Consider the following 17,362-nt stretch of genomic DNA (forward strand, 5'->3'; position numbering starts at 1 on the left):
GGGAAAACAAAACTGTCAACTGCAGCTGCTGCCTGACCAATAAATTACTGTTTTACATCCGTGAATTTACCAAACTGCAGATTCTTCCCTTCACCAGCATTTGTAAAGGACGGTATTGTTTGACTCAGCATCGCCACAGAACATTTTTATCCTTTTGGTGTTTTTTGGGGGAAATTTTCCACTGATTACCTAGAGAATAATTCACCTGTGAAGCAACAGTTTTATATATCTTCACTATTTTTAGAACTATGTCCACATGACAGATTTGGTGAAGAATTGAACAGTTGAGTCATTGCAAAGGTCTGAGCTCTACTGTGTGTCACTCTACTTTTTCTAAATCTTTACATCATACAAACCGGGAGGTGCACTTTTTTTTACTAAAAACATTATTTTCATTATCTCCACTTGTGCTTCTGCTGTGATAAAAGCCCTCTTCTGCCGAAATGTGACTGTTGAGGGAAATAAAAGTAGGACAGATGTGAAGGTTCAGAGACATTTATTCAGGAAGCAAAAGAAAAGTTCAGCACGGAACAGATTTCCAGTCACATTCATGTTCCCACATCCAAATTAAATATAACATAACAGTCCACCCAGCGGCCTGTTCAGACACAACATGTCTATAGAATTATACAACACACAAAAACATTCATCATTATGAAAAAGGAAAGTGTCCCTGTTTTTGCCTTCACATTTTATATCTGCGTTCTAATATTATTCCTTCAGACAGCCACAGATTGCTCCACTCCCAAGAAACTTCAAAACACACATTCTAGCTGCATATCCAATAAAGAGGATTAACGTTTGGAAGTCCCTGAATTCCTCATCGCCCTCTGTTAGCAGGTGGGGTCAGACTGAGGTTCCTGCTGGAACTAGGCGGCCTCCGTCTCCTCTTCCTCGGCCGACTGGTAGTGTCGGTACTCCGGCTTCAGCTCCCAGGTGCTTTTGTGAGCTCCCTTGCTGTTGTACGTCCCAATTTCCCTCATGATCTCTTTCAGGTACGTCTGAGAGGAGAGAAGTGAATTACAAAAATGTCAAAAACACAATTTTATATCCATTTAAATTTCCCTGTGTCTCTGCTTGTGTCCACACAGCCGACAACTTCACATTTACATCTGCACCGACCCTTTGTTTGTACTGGTTTATAAAGAACATGAATGTGGAGGACCTTCTGTCATTAGAAGAGGAGCAGACAACTCAGTCGCGCCATTCGTGAGGGGCTTTACTCTCCAACGACCACCAGGTGTCTCTGTTGAGCTTACGGGGACCAGCCGGCTCTGCCTAATGAATTCGAGCACTCAGCGTTTCAAGACTTTTCACAATGGACATTTCTGTTACTTTAGTTTGGTTAATTTGAGTGTTAGCCAAGTGCTTCAGGAGAGAAGTGCTGGCGTGGAGTGTGCTGCAGCGTTTGACTCCTACTCAGCCGGTGGTTACGCAATCAGATGCAATCAGGGAGGGAGAGGAGGACCTCGAGGTCTCATCAGCACCTACACATCGCTGTTCTCCGAGAGCTGGAACCGAATCCACGGCACCGTATTGATTTATCCCTGTGTGTGTGTGTGTGTGTGTTGGCCCAAAATTCAGCCACAACAGATAGTGTGAGCAGGCATGAACACCGTGCCGTGGGCGTGTTGTTCGAATTTAACAAAGCAAGGTGGAAAGTGGACTGCGCTCAGGGCCAGCCGTCACTCGCGTCTCTGTGGTCAAATTAGTTGACACAGAAATTCTCCTGCGAGCATACACTGACATTTATGGTAAACGCATCCGAGGCGGTTTTTCAAAATAAACTGTTGACATGGAGCATATACAAAATGCATAATTGAAAAGGAAATGGATTGGATTATATTCTTAAGAAGTATAGGTCGTCTCAAGTGTCATTTTTATGAATAGCATTTTGACTATCAATTTAGAGAATCTACGAAATAAAAGTAATTTAGCTTCAAGTAGCTTATTTCTGGATATTTCAAAGAACGGTAAAAACACTTTGATAACACTCCAATTATCAATGTACTGAATATCAAACATATTTACTGTATAAATAAAGAGATTTTTCAAGTAAAGTCCAACATTTTCACTGTGGAATATATCATTCAGGATACTTCAAAGTACTATAAAAACACTTTGCTCAATAAGTTCAGAGTGAGACTGATGTGCCTGTGTTCAGGACCTCTCAAACTGTCAATGTACTGAATATCTATTGAGCAAAGTGTTTTCATAGAGCTTTGAAATATCCAGAACTGAACTGAATTGATTGTACACATGTTGGACTTTACTTTGAAAATTCTCCAAATCTATACATAATAAAATTTTTTTATATTCAGTATGTAGGTAGTCAGAGAGGTCTTGAACACAAGCATTTCAGTCTCTCTCATATCAGTGCTGGCTTGACTGCAGTGAAAGTGGGCAGGTTTATTGTTTATATTTTTTGTTCCTTTGTATTGTTGTGTGTGTGTTTTGTGACTGTGTGTGTGTGCTGCTCACTCACCACAGGTTGTCTGGTGATGTCCACCAGGTCCTTAATGTTGTAATACTGGTGCCTCTCGAAGGCGGAGAAGAGCATGTCCAACACGACCTGTCGCTCTGCTCTCACCATCTTCCCCTCCGTCTTCTTCTTCTTCTCATACTCCAACTGAGAATAAACAGTTTTGTGGGTTCAGTCCATATTTATGTCTGTGGATGTGACTGCATGCAAAGTTTTGACTCCAACGCTCACTCCTTCCCATGAAATAAGTATTTAGTTAATATCATGTTTATAAATTGGCTTTTATATTTAATTTTTTGACGAAGTGGACTTTATTATTGGGGACTGTAAAAAGTTGAGATGGGTTTTACGTTGAGATATCCTGACTTTTAGTTTAGGAAACTGGTCTCCGCTGAGGCCTTGTTGAGGCTCAAGTCCTTCAAACTACACCTCCACTTTGTTACACAAGCTTTTTATTCTACTGAAAAAAAGTGGTCCCCAAGGCCGGCCACAGAAAACCATGAAGGCATCACTATGATGTTTTCACGGTTGTTATTCCTCCCTCTCTGAACCACAGCAATCTTTATTAAGACTGCAAGTAAGGGCTGTTTTCATTATTGATTAATCTGCTCTTTATTTTGTCAACTAATTTATGAATGGTGGTTTTGTAGAGGAGAAAAAGAAGAGATGGAAAAGTGATGTGGAAAAACTGAAGTGCCCTTTTGGATAAAGTTGAAAAACATGGGGACGTGCAGAAGCTAAAACAGCTTTTATGCCACTGATGGTGAAGAAGGATCACATTTCATTAAACAAAACTGTGCAGGAGGTGATTCAAACAGTTGTGTGTCACCTATCACACAGAATATGATGCCTGTAGACCTGCTGCCAGTAATGGTGGAGTTAAAGACTGATGTACGGTGAGAACCTTCAACACATAGAAACTACTGTTGTGTTGAACTGGGACAGCAAGCAACGCTTCTCTTCCTGTTTACACTGATTGAAATCTGGACGCTGAGACCTTGGGACACAAAAAGGTCTTGACATTACAATATTACCGTTTATCGCAATTGGGACGATATTTTTATTTATTATTTGCCTTTATTTAACCAGGTCGGTCCTGTTGAGATACAATGACCTCTTTTCCAAGGGAAGCCTGGCCAAGACAGCAGCATACAAAAAATGTCAACAGTCACAAGACACACAGAAATCACATAACACAGATAAAATAAGATAAGTTCCCTGTTCCCTTAAGATAAGGCAACAGGACTAAAGCTCCGGATTCCCACCAAAACAAGAACAAGTGCGGTATGAAGCCGCTCCAATTTCTCTCACACGAGTCTTCAGGGTTTCAAGGTTTATGAGCTCCTTCAACTTTAGAGTTTTTTGCAGTGCATTCCAAGCAGCAGGTGCAGCGAATTAAAACAGTGCTTACCAAATTCAGAGTGAACTTTGGGCATAATTAATAAATAAAGCTCATTTGAACATAAGCAGTGATTGCTCTGGGATTTAAAGATGTTATTACATAAGTACTGGGGGAGCAGACGCTTTATAAATAAAAATATCCCAATGTATAAGGCGGCCTGCTGCCAGAGATGGCCACTCAACTCGAGCATATAAGATGCAGCGGTGAGTGAGGGCTTTACAACCAGTGACAAACCTTAAGGCACCATGATATACAGTGTCTAGAGAACGCAGACAGTTTGCTGGGGCATTCATATATAAGAGATCACTGTAATCAAGTACAGGGAGGAAAGTGGTAGCAATCAACTTTTTTTCTGGTAAAAAAAGAAAAACAAGATTTGTGACGGAAGAAGAATCCCAGTTTCACTCTTAATGTTTTTACCAGATTTTCTACATGTGGTTTAAAAGAAAGTTGATGATCAATTAAAATGCCGAGATACTTATAACAGTTCACAAGTTCAATTTCATACCCTTGCAATGACAAAATGCTGGGTGGAGACAAAGGCACTTTTGGAAAATATCAACAGTTTGGTTTTGGCGGCATGTCTTAGTTCAATGAGCTGATTTTCCACAAGGTTAAAAGCAATTTGTAAGTTGCCAAGGGCTTCGGCAAGAGTGGTGCCATAACAGTATATAACTGCGTCATCAGCATAAAAATGAAATTTGGCATTTGGGACGTTACTGCCCAATGTATTTACATAAATAACAAACAGAATCGGGCCCAAAACTGAGCCCTGTGGCACACTAGTAGAGACATTTAGCAGTGTGGATGAGCTGCCTTCAAAACAAACACATTGTTTTCTATTAGACAGATAATTATTAAACCAGCCAACAGCCTGCTCAGATAAACCTATATCAAGCAGGCGTTGCTTCAGAATGGAATGATCCACTGTGTAAAAGGCCTTAGAAAGGTCAACAAAGAGAGCTGTGCACACATTCTTTTGATCCAGCCAGTCTATTATATCATTAGTGAGTTTGAGTGAGGCTGTAGTTGTGCTGTGTTGTTTCCTAAAGCCGGATTGGTATTGGGAGAGAATGTTGTATGGAGAAAAACTTTCAACTGATCGTTTACTAGACCTTCAAGGACCTTTGACAGGATGGACAGGATATATCCTCCAAAAAATATAGTTATCGTGTCTGGCCTTCTGCACTAGTTTCATGATAAGTTACCAACCACCTGCACATGTTAGAGACACATCAGTTGTGTACCTGATGTTTTGGCCTCACAAGGACTGACCTAATTCTCCTAATAACCCTTAAATACAAGTCTTAACCCTCCAACAGTTCTTTGAAACAGTGAGGACCAGACCAAACGGCCACTCACTGTCAGGTCCTCACAGAGCTAAATACAAACACACTGCCGTTAATAGTACTCACATTGAAATCGTGGTTGGCCACAGGCTTGAAGACAGTGGTGATGGCTTTCTCGAGCTGCTGTGATAAACGCTGAGGCTTGGTGGACTCTTTGAGCTGCAACCTGACACACACACACACACACACACACACACACACACACACACACACACACACACACACACACACACACACACACACACACACACACACACACACACACACACACACACACACACACACACACACACACACACACACACACTTGCCATTATGTCTGTGATCTACATGATTCATGATTCACACAGACAGATGAGCCTGTTGCCACGGTGGCCTCAGAGCATCCGTCTGCACCCGGAGGTTGAACTAACATCTTTCTATTGTCAGAGATGCTTCTATTTATTTTCTGTCGACTGTCATTCATCTTGACCGCACTCAGTGATTGAGATCAGTGGTAGGATACAAGAGTAGATATCATGTTATCAAAGCAGTTAGAAGTGAGGCATTAGAGACAATTGCTTTGTTCTCTTGTTTATATGTAGATGAGTCATATTTTATCCTCCATATTGTATGTGAATGAACTAAATCTAAACTGTTCATATTCATTAATAAAACACACACGTCTCAAGTGAACACATACACATGATTTGAATTATGTATCTTAAAGGATGTTCGGGAATGAATTATGATGAATCATATACTCACTACATCTACAATACAAACCCCTGGTGAGGTATCTATTGAAACTTAAGGTTTTCGCACACACACAGGCTTGCCTAGCTTCCTTATAAGGACTTCACATTGATTTGCATTCATTGAAGACCGCCTGGGGCAGCGTAGTTTGTCTCCCAAACTTAACCAGGACCTCCGAAATAAAGTTTTGCTTAATTAGTTTGGGCCTTGGTCCCCAGGAGGTCTATTAACCTAAACCTAATCTGACCTCACCTAATTGAATTAACCAATCCTGATTTTTACAAGGTAATCTAGTTGTATTTTTGAATAAATATGACCCTGGTAAAGAATAAAGACTGTTTGTATCAAACATAACCCTAACCTAAATGCAATCTTTGACATGTCTTTACCTGACCTACGATGTGGGGACTTATTTTTTTCCCCGAAAGACAATAAATCTCCATAATGTGATGGTGTAAACAGAGTTTGCTCCCCCAACACGAGAAGCCACACACACACACACACACACACACACACACACACACATACAGCTGTGATCCAAATGTAACTGGAGAGCAAATGTAAGATCTCTCTTCGTGGAGTCTGAGATGAGACACAACTGGACCAATCGAAGCTCGGTGTGTATTTTACTGAACAGCAGACGTCTCAGTGGAATCTGATCTGCAAAGACGCTCCGTGGTTTGAGGGCGGATGATGCAACACGGTCACAGAAGAATCTCTGTGAGGAAAGAACTTTTCACATCGCCTATCTTTAAAGATCTTTCCTGTAATGTATTAGTGGGTGTTGATGGTCTCACACACTGAAACAAACTGTGTGTGTGTGTGTGTGTGTGTGTGTGTGTGTGTGTTGGCCTCTGGTTGTATTGTAGGGGTTCCTCTGCCACAGTGATGCTGTTGCTATAGCGATGAGGTCCACTAACTCTGGCTGGAATCACAGATTTTCCATACAGAGGAGAAAGAGCAGGTTTTAGTTTGAGTGGACTCGAGTGTTTGGTGTACAAACAGTCACAGTCAACCCATCACAACTCGTCTGCTCCTGCTGCAATTAATTCACAACACTTGAAGAGTGTGTCGTCCGGAGGTGAAAGGCTCAACTTCAACAGCACAGTTTAAAAGAACAAATGCTGCCCTGTTGTGCATTTTTGTTTTTATTCCCCACATTTTATGAATAATTTATCTGTCTGCTCCTTTACTGTGGTGGAATAAAAAAAAAATGCATGTTATCGTCAGGAGCATCTAAAAAATATCCACTTTAGACTTTATTGTTGTTCGAGGGACCTTTCAGTCAGGCTGATATTTTAGATTTAACAGATTAAAGACAAAGACAAACAACGATAAATAAAAGTTGACTCACTTCTTCAGCTTCATGTAGTTGTCATTGACGACTGGTCTGCATTCAGCTCTGTGCACCACCATGCCCTCCACACTGATTCCATCTACAACAAAAGACAGTGAGTCAGCTGTTCAATCACACACACACACGTTTGTACGGCTTCCTAGTGAGGACACTCATTGGCCTAATGCATTCCCTAGCCCCTTACCCTAACACTAATCAACCAAACTAAATACCTAACCCTTAACCTAACAAAAGTAATGACAGGACAAAAGGTCCTCACTTTCCCAAAATGTCCCCACTACGTAGTATGTAGACTCAAACTGGTCCTCACAAAGTAGCTGTGAAAGAACACGAACAGGACCCCCCCCCCCCCCACACACACACACACACACACACACACACACACACACAGTTTGTGTTATAAAAGACCACATAAATCCAATCTGTCAATCCGTGAGTCTAAGAGAAATTTGTGCCAAATTTGTAAGGATTTTCTCGTGGCGTACACAGCGGGAAAACACATGCTTTGGGAGGACCTTTAGCTTTTGACCACCAAAATCTGACAACCCGAAAACATTATCCCATTTGTGCAGAGGCATAAAAAAGTCGAGCGGTATCGGTTTTCCTGATACTTGAAATTCACGATGGCCTTAACTCTCAATGTCATTAAAATGTGAAGAGCATAAAAACTTAAAATCATCACATTCACAAATAGGATGGTATTTTTATAGCAATATTTTTCAGGTCTCTAAATAATATGATCCTGGTCACATAAAAAGCATTAAATCAAATCGATCTCAGCCTAGATCTAGATATGCTCCAGCTCCACGTTTTCAGCTGCCTTTATGTTTCAAGCTGTTCTTTCAAAAAGAAGCATTGACCTTCGGTGCTAAACCCTCCGATGACTCCGCTGGTCCTCTCGAGTCGTTACCGCCGGCCACTTTCATTTCATTGTTTATTCTTTTTATTTGAAATCGACTGTCCAGGGGTCCAGTTGGTGAGCGTCGGCGTCATATTGGCAACGGCTCTGTCTATTGTGCATTGTTGTACGATTTGGCATCGGAAAAAAAGTTTAGAGAAGCCGCAACATTTCAGACCTAGCAGTGGGAAAAAAGACGAAAGCAGAAAGAGAAAAAGAAAGAGAGGCTTGATGAGAGTTCACACACACCAGGCACCATCAAACCTCAACATTTAAACTGCCTTTGTTTCTATTATTTGTATTTGAACATCAGCCCATGGAACAGTAGAGGATCCCCAGGTGTGTATGAACCAATAGTCACAGGCCAATTCCCTCCCTCGTCACTGCACTGCCTCTCACTCACGTCCTTTTTTGCCCCATTGTCTGTCAGACCCACTTGAAATGCGGGGGCTCAGATACAAAGAAAAGATTGGAGGATAAAACATCTCGCCCTGGGCGGCGTCACCTGCAGCGACGTCAGTCTCTGATGACGGCGACTCAGCAGGACCACCAGTGAGTCGGCCTCCAAACGCTCCGCAGCAGCTTTTGTTCCTCGGCCTGTTTTTCCACTGATGATGTCACATATTGTGCAGATAATAACGAGGGGCACACATTAACATTTAATTGAAGTCCTCCCACATTACATTACAAACTGTAAAAAAGAAAGGGTATTTTTCTACATGAACAAACCGCTTTCCAGGCCAATTAAAGCACAGCTACTGTAAATTCACACCGACTCACAGGAGCCGTTTATTCCGGCAGCAGACCGATTTTATAATCATCAATTATTTAGGTCCTCATTTCTTGAGTTTGAACAAGTCAAAATCACTATTTATTGATTAATGGAATAATCAAATTGTAGAGAAATTATTTAGAAGCTTACATATGTTTGTTGTTTTGTGTTTCTCTTGTTAAATCAGCTCCACAGTGAACACACTGTGCTGTGCGTTGACCCAGTTCTGAGAGTGTTGTTTGTTTGGGAGAATAAATCCCAAACACACACTTCACTGTACTGCACTGCTCCGAAGGTCTTTTTTTTATTATTGTGCTATTAATTATGTAAATTCAAAACCTAGTTCATGGAGAGATGGTGCTGTTTCACTGTTCTTAGACTCACTGGTATTGGTGAAATGTTTTTTGTTTTTGAGTGGCTACGCGAGCAAAGGAAATTTGAAGCAGTATGAAGATAATAATTAATTTAAATCCAAGTAAAGATTGTTTTACATTGTTCTAATTGTCGGGAAATCCAATGAAAATATAAAAAACCCTCAGCCCACTGGTTCCCACCATAGATTGTATAAAAAGATGGTCAACATCACAGTCCCCCCAAAATTAAGCCAAAGCTTCTCCTGGTGGATGGCTGCACTATAGCTAATAAACTTGCCTTCTCCATGTTCATATATGGGACAAGTACACATCAATAAAAAAAGTATATGTTTCTTACTTAAACTTTTATTTACAAATATAAAGATTAGGTTTTATTAAAGGCTTTTTTCCCTAAAACAGAAAAATGAATCAAACAGGAGTATACGGTAAATCTGTTTATGTAAATCACAATATAATCTCCCATGATTCTTCATATGAAGGAACGTGTCTCCCAGTGTGACAGTGTTCTGTGTATTGAATGGGTTTAAGACACTTAAGCAGCCCTATGTGGCCACAGAGGAAAAACAGGCACAGTATCAGGCTGTGGCTCCACAGGTGGTGCGCGTCAGCTGGATCACTTCATTGTTGAAGAAAGATGGAGAATGTTTCCGGCCTTGACGCATTCAGTGATTATCAAGGCTGAACAAAAGCAGAGGCGCCAGCCATGGTCACCATAGTAACCATCGCATGCCACCTGACATAACATGTCACGCAACAACAACGAAAAAAGAGAAGTCGGCTTTAATCTCGAGTCAGCGGACGCGTTGCAGTTGGTGTCACGGATCTCTCTCTAATGGTCATCTTCCGCTCTCTCCCACAAATGGATGCAATTACACGCCATTATTGGCTGAAGAGTGTCGGAGCACTTGCCAGCAACATGTCTAAAAAGCACACCCACACACAAGCAACATGTGCGCACACATGCAGGGGAGTACTGAGCAGCCTCCACCCCAACGGCCTCCTTGTGTGGCAGCTGCGAACCAACAGGGTCAAGGCCATAATGAATACCGCTTCCCTCCCTCCATTCAGGTCTTTCCGTTTCCTCAATCCAGGACCCACAGATGTAGGAGAGATGAGATTTTCTAATCATGGACAGACACAGAGAGATAGAGAGAGAGAGAGAGAGGGTTGAAGACTGACCAGAGAACATGTAGCTCAAGGCTTCTGTGTGGGAGGAACACTTGAGATAAATAGTAGTCTCCTTTATGTTGGCTTCACTATGCAACTCTTAAGTGTTGGATCGATGCTGTGGTTCACACCTTTAGCAGATTGTCAATATCCTAATTCTTCAACTGAGGCTGCACGAGAGGTTACTGCTCGTCTGTCAGATGATGGAAAGTCATCGCATCATCTTTCTTTATCACACACTTCTTCTGCTTTGTCAAAAAACCACAGATCGTATGTAAAGATCGACGACATGACTGCTCCGGAGAAAATGATCGCCCACTACAGGCTGGTTGCAGTATAGGCCGCCTCCTCCACGTTAGCGGATGGGAAATGACCAGTTCTGTCAGTCAAGGTACTTCTTATCACACCGATGCATGTAGAACACTGAAAAAATGTAAAACTACCGTGATTTACTGCTCTCTGCTAAAGCTGAATCAGGAAAACATGAATACGTAGTTGGAAATATTACATATAAAGTGAATTCTTTAGGAGCAGCGCAAATTGAGAAACGGGCTAGTGAAGACGGCAAAGGGAGAAAGAGAGAGAGAGAGGGTGAGAGAGACAGGTCACCCGTCCACCCCCTCACGCTCATCTCTTACCTCCATCTGCTTCGAGGCCCGTTCCTCAAAGCTCTGACCTTCCTAATGTTAAACAAAAGAAAACCGCTTTTACCGCCCACCAGGCCTACATCCTCCATTTCTGTCTCTGGATCAGCTCCATCCTCATCTGTGCTTCAGCGTGCACCCATCACAAACACACACACAGAGCGCTTCATACATGTGAACTGCAGCTAGGGCAACACGTACAAATACATTAACCTCTTCATCCACGCAACGTGGACACTGCTGCTCAATTCTGTAAAACTGCCGCAGCATAACAGTCTTTTTTCCGAAGGTTTACTAAACTCGTGACTCACTGCACCTGCTGCTTCTGTTGTTTGCCTCAGGCTTCTCATGTGACCCCCACCCCTGCAGCCCTCTCTCTCTCTGCTCTGAGACCCCACTCCAATAAGACTCTTTGGACGATTTCATCGCTTCTCGAAAACAAAGCTCTCCCACCTCTCATCTCCACTGGGATCCGACTGAAGCCTGACGACCTCCTGGTTACGCTGCCGTGTTTTAGGGGAAATTAGTTCTCATGTATAAATGATGTACACACAAAAAGGCAAAAGAATACAATAATACTACTACTTGACTGAGGATAATTGGTATAATACACATACTACAGGACTGCTGTCCGTCATTTAAAACTGCAGAATTTTGCGGCAATTTGCATTAATTAAATCAAAATCAAGTTTAATGGTTTCTGCTCAAGCTCTACTTTAGTTAGATTTGGCTTTTGGTAAGAATCCTATAAATAAAAGTGAACATATCGTATTATTCAAAGACTGAGCTAGATGAGCTCACTTCTATATATAACGGTTGTACAACAGTGGACAAAGATCTTGTGTGAATGAATCGAGCCAGTGTCTCAGGCTCTGCAGCACACGCACGTCATCTGAGGGTGTGCACCAGGCTCTGTGTAAACATCTGTGTTCCCACACATTTTTTATGTGTCCGTGTGGACTAAACATGAACTGTAAAACCAAAATGGATAGTGGATTTCAGGAGAGGCCGTGTTTGACGTTTCTTCTCTTTAAAAAATAGAAAGGCGGCTTCCCCAGACTGCATGCTGCAGTGTCCTCGGGCAAGATACTGAAATTACCCCAGACAGGTGTGACGACAGTATGTTATAGAAAAATCCCGGCATTGTCAACCTGCTCGTTTAAACAGAAAAATATCTGTGAAAATAAAGATGCATTTACAAACACAACAACTTGGATTAATTCCTTTTGGTGTGGTTTTCGTTTCATTTTCATTTTATACTTTTAAGTGAAGCTTGTCGCAAGACTTTTGTGACACGAGCAATGTGAACTGCATCATTACTTTTCTGATGCCGCTGCTAATGATGGTTTAAAGGTACATGTGATGAGTTAAAGATACAGCTGCTTTAAATAGCCGGCGCCTGCCATATACTGACAGCTGCTGCAGCCTCGACGATGCCACGGAACAGGTGAAGCTGTGAGAAGCCACATCTATCCTCAATGACGGCTCTAATGGCTGCGGGAGCAGACAGGTGTATTGATACGTCAACACAGAGTGTCTGCATCCATCTGTAGGAATGACTATCACATTTGGAAGCCAGTTTGAAAAAAATACAAATGTATGCACACTAAATGTCTTACAGAGTAAACAAAAAGAGTGAGATCGATTCTTAAGACTTTTCCGCTTCTTTCTCCTGCACACAAACACACACATACAGTAGTTAAGTGACAGAGCCTTTTTTCTATACATGACGACAACAAGGAGACAATAGGAGAGGGAAGTCGCTGATTGAATCTCCAAATATAATTTCCTATTAGAGCTCATGTCTACCAAGCCCAGAGGCTGCTTCATTAAGGAACTTTAATGATTCCATTCATTAACTCTGAAGCGATTTTCCGACGTCTGTAACTGTACTCGGCTCCCTCACTTTTATTTGGAATGAGCATCATCCATATGCAACCAACAGGTTTCGAAAAGATGCTAACACGGTGAGAACAGGTGAGCAGTTTGATTAATAACGGCCTGGACTGCTCTAAGTGAGTTTCTCACCCGGACAAAATCATTGGTTAAATTTGCAACTTTATCAAGAAATGGTGCATCATGGGTTTTGGATAGGCAAAGAAAGAAAATACTGAAAACAGTGGTCCCTCCTGCACGTCTATTATTTCACAGTGAGTGTGAACCGAACGTCATTATCACTGACAAGCATCACGTCAGGAAAAAAGTAGATAGAGGATTTCCTTGTTGCCACGGTGGAGCGTCTAGAACCAGGCAAAGTAAACTGATCCAGTGTCAGTGCAATGAAACAACCGACTTAAACACCGCCCTATTCATTATGGCCCTCGAAGGACATTGCAAAATGAATATGACTCTTAATTGAAAAAGAGTTCTTCGTCCCTGGAATATTTTAATTCATTTACATTTGTAATATAACATTCATAACAACAGAGCCTCTGAGTTTCCTGGCACAGTTTTTTCTAGTAGCCTGCAGAATGTAATCTTATTGATCAGTAGTATATGTGAGATTTTTTTATCATGACTTTATTGATGATCATTTATTACTACTATCACAATATTATGTCACCTCGATATTTACCCTACATTTTATCTGTGCGAGACATAAGATTATCTTAGAAAATGAACAAAACAGAGTAATTCACACAGAAAAATAATCGAGAATAAATTTCTAAATAATTCACGATGGCCTGACTTTGTAAAATGTATAATCATCTATTTTAATTTTTGTAATATTATATATTTAGGTGTTTTTTTGGTCTGTGATACTGTATGTGTCACATACACACAATTAAGCAGAAGATTGACAGCTCTGAGCTCATACAAGACCCTATTTTAACTGGTTGCCACGCTAGCTTCACAGCAGTCAGTGGCTCTATGTAACACCACGACCTCTTAGAGCAGCTCCATGAATTATTCACCTCCTCTAAGAGGGGAAAGCACAGTCCTCGCTTTTGGCATTTTTGGGAAATTTTACTCAAACCTCCGTGGTTGTGAGGAAAACTAAGGCAACAGATTATCTCTGACTTTGAAGATAGCGCCCGTCCTCAATGAGCCAGCTTTAATGAACAGGAGGCAGAAAGCAGGTCAACCCTCCCACAATCCTCTCTGCTGCATCTTGGCCTCGTTTGCAATTCCAATTGAGTGTTGTTGATGATGATACCGCTAATCGCTTATGATTACAAAATCGCCACGGTGGCAAAGAGAGAGGGAGAGCTGTCACTCTGGGATCTTCTCCCAGATAAATACACACAGACAGACAGAAAGGCAGGATTTCAGTAACGCACACACACCCACGCACACACACACACACAACCACAGATCATCACCGCAGTAGCTGTGTTTATACTGAGTGTTCCACATAAATTAAATCTTCAATCATTCCTTATGCAACGATCTTCCACTTTCAGCAACAGCTCTGAGGCTGGAACTGGTTGATAACCTGTTGCTCGCAGTTTGTCTTAAGGGATAAGCAGTCGTTGATTCATCTCTATTGTTAGAGATGACTTTCATAACGTGTGGTACCGCTGAAAATTTTATTTTGAAAATGTTTGTTGGAGGCATGTGTTTGTTTTATGATCTGGGACAAAACTGGTTATATAAAAAAGGTAAGAAATGTTTACTTAAAATAAAGATTAAAGATTTGCTCAGGCAAATGAGGCGGGGGTTGACAGATGTAGGTGAAGATCCTGAAATTTAGGATGAAATCTTTTTCATTGAAGCCATTCACGTCATGATATCACACACACACACACACACACACACACACACACACACACACACACACACACACACACACACACACACACACACACACACACACACACACACACACACACACACACACACACACACACACACACACACACACACACACACACACACACACACACACACAGTGCTGAAGTAGCAGCCATTGCTCCACAAAAAGCCATAATTACACTCAGTTCCCCTTCCCTCCATTCTTCTCCTACTCATCATCTGCTTCCACATTCGCCTCCTTCCACTGCACAATGAGTGCGGGTGTCGTGTTTCCATCACTGTCGATCAGAGCCGGAGCCAAATAAAACAGTTTGTCTACAGCAGAATCATTTGACCCAGGAGTGAATGCAGATTGGATCCATTCCCAATGCAGACAAAGGCCAGATGATAGTGGGTTTTTTCAACAGTGGAAAAAGGGGCTTGAGACAAAATTTAGCAGATCAGGTAAGGAATTGCACTTAACAGTAAGTGCTACTTTGGGTGATAGAGGTACTTTCGTAAGAGAGTTATGAAGACAGAGAGGGTCGTCCCTGCTTCGATAGCATTTGGTAATTTGGAGAACTGGCAAACATGAGGAGTCTGGGCTGTGATTGCCTTCTGTGCAGGGATGTAATGCCAGACGCGATGGCCGAGAGGGAGGGTTAAACTGTTCTAGTAGGTGGGGACAGACCCTGGAGTCACACTGTGGGCGAGTATTAGTCACTTGAATTTAATTCTGGCTGCAGTAGGCAGTCAGTGGAGGTCAAGGAGCAGCAGCGTGACACAGTGATTTGAGGCCTGACGCCCGGCTGCATTCTGGGCCACGTGTAAAGCTTTTACTGTGAGTGAGGGGAGGAAGTGAGAGAATGAACAATGCCCTGCCCGAAGAGCTGCGACAGATAGGGCCAGATTTTTCTCATGTTGTTTCCAGGTTTCTCAAGACCTTGGATCGGGTGAGAGATGAAAAGGCGATTTTTAATATAATGCTGGAGAGGATCACAGGCAGGGATGACTAAGAGACTGTCGGTTTAAAAAAATGTCAGGATGGCAGATGGAAGAATTGCCAAAGCTGAACAATCGTCTGTTTGCTCTGTGAGATACGACCTTTATTATTAATTATGATAAGTGTGATATGTGGGCTTGAGGTTTATAATTAAAGCAGCCTGTAGTTGGGTAACATTAAAAAGCTTCCATTCATCATTGGGCAGCAGGGTGGTATTTCTCTGGAGTTTTTTCCTAAAGCTTTTTAAAGATGGATTTCCAATCTGCCAAACCTGCTTTAATAAAATTTAAAAGAAGCAGTTTTTTTATAAGACTGCAGCTGAGTCCCCCTCCTGGAATTATGGATTTCTTTTCTGAAATAGTGAATTGATCATTCGGTGGATTGACAGAAAGTAAATCAGTGACTTTAATTATTGAGTTGTTGTTACAGAATTTCATTCTTGTTAGTTTTCTGAGCTATAAAATAAATCTTTAGGTTTTGGACTGACATCAGACACTTTGATGTTTTATTGTCTAAATAATTCATTGATTGATTTTCTGGAGATTAAACTGTAATAATCATATTAATAAAGTACACAGTTAGTATCCCTGCACAGCTTGTGCACAGTCTCTGCTGCTCTGCAGTGACAAATACAGACACGACTCATGTATTCCGTCAATGCAGGTCTCTCGTGCACGTTCCAATACGTTATGTAAATTACCTGGCAAAGCTTTGCTGGTGTAAAAAAAGAAAAAATCTTCACTGTAGATTACAAACTGTACTGAAATATCTCTGTAGCAGGATTGTTGTTGGGGTCAGAATGAGTCATCAATATAAAGATGCTGAGTACAATTAGAATAATTAGTTTATCGTGATGACATTTCCTCCTTCTCCCTTCATGGTTGTGGGAATTTTCAAAGAGATTTTCAATAATGGAATCACTAACAAACATGAAATCCAACAAAATGAATTGGCTAGAAAAGAATTGATGGAACGATAGAACTCTTTTTCTTAACACTCATTATGGTTTTAAAATGAAAAACTGAACTCATCATGTAGCAGCTGAAGCTTCGATACACACTGATTGTATCTGCACATAATCTCTAATGACCAGACACTCACACTCCCTGTCGATACAGAGAGAGCATCCCCCTGCTAATGATTAAACAATACTAACACAAGAATGGCAGACGAGGCCATTTGTCTAGAATGAACGTTTCTTACTCAGAGGAGGCCGCGGCATCTTTGTCTTTCTTGTCTGAAGATGGCTTTTTAAGACTCTGGCCGTATGGGGTCGTTGTTCGGATGTTTGTGTGATAACAGCACTACTACATAGCATTTACAGCCATGTTTATTTCCTGATATTGTATATATAATTATATTTATACACAGAGTGGTGGTATGAGGCGTTGGTACCAAATGAAAGGGTTTAATGCAGCTCCCTGAGCAAGTCAACAGTGTGACA

At 41.5% G+C, this 17,362-nt stretch overlaps 1 protein-coding gene across 1 annotated transcript in view; it reads right to left on the bottom strand.

Annotated features, from left to right (window-relative positions):
• Positions 1-490: 490 nt before the first annotated feature.
• Positions 491-17,362, bottom strand: part of LOC133966791 (general transcription factor IIF subunit 2-like) — a 34,171-nt gene continuing 17,299 nt past the window's right edge. Inside the window, exons 5-8 of the mRNA XM_062401809.1 lie at positions 7,323-7,404; positions 5,300-5,399; positions 2,486-2,629; positions 491-1,001 (exon numbers count right to left, since the gene is read on the bottom strand). Coding sequence (XP_062257793.1) covers positions 870-1,001; positions 2,486-2,629; positions 5,300-5,399; positions 7,323-7,404 — 458 coding nt within the window. The 3' untranslated portion in view covers positions 491-869. The remainder of the gene's footprint in view (positions 1,002-2,485; positions 2,630-5,299; positions 5,400-7,322; positions 7,405-17,362) is intronic.

The sequence above is a fragment of the Platichthys flesus genome, chromosome 13 (genome assembly GCF_949316205.1).
Source record: "Platichthys flesus chromosome 13, fPlaFle2.1, whole genome shotgun sequence".
Lineage (NCBI taxonomy): Eukaryota > Metazoa > Chordata > Actinopteri > Pleuronectiformes > Pleuronectidae > Platichthys > Platichthys flesus.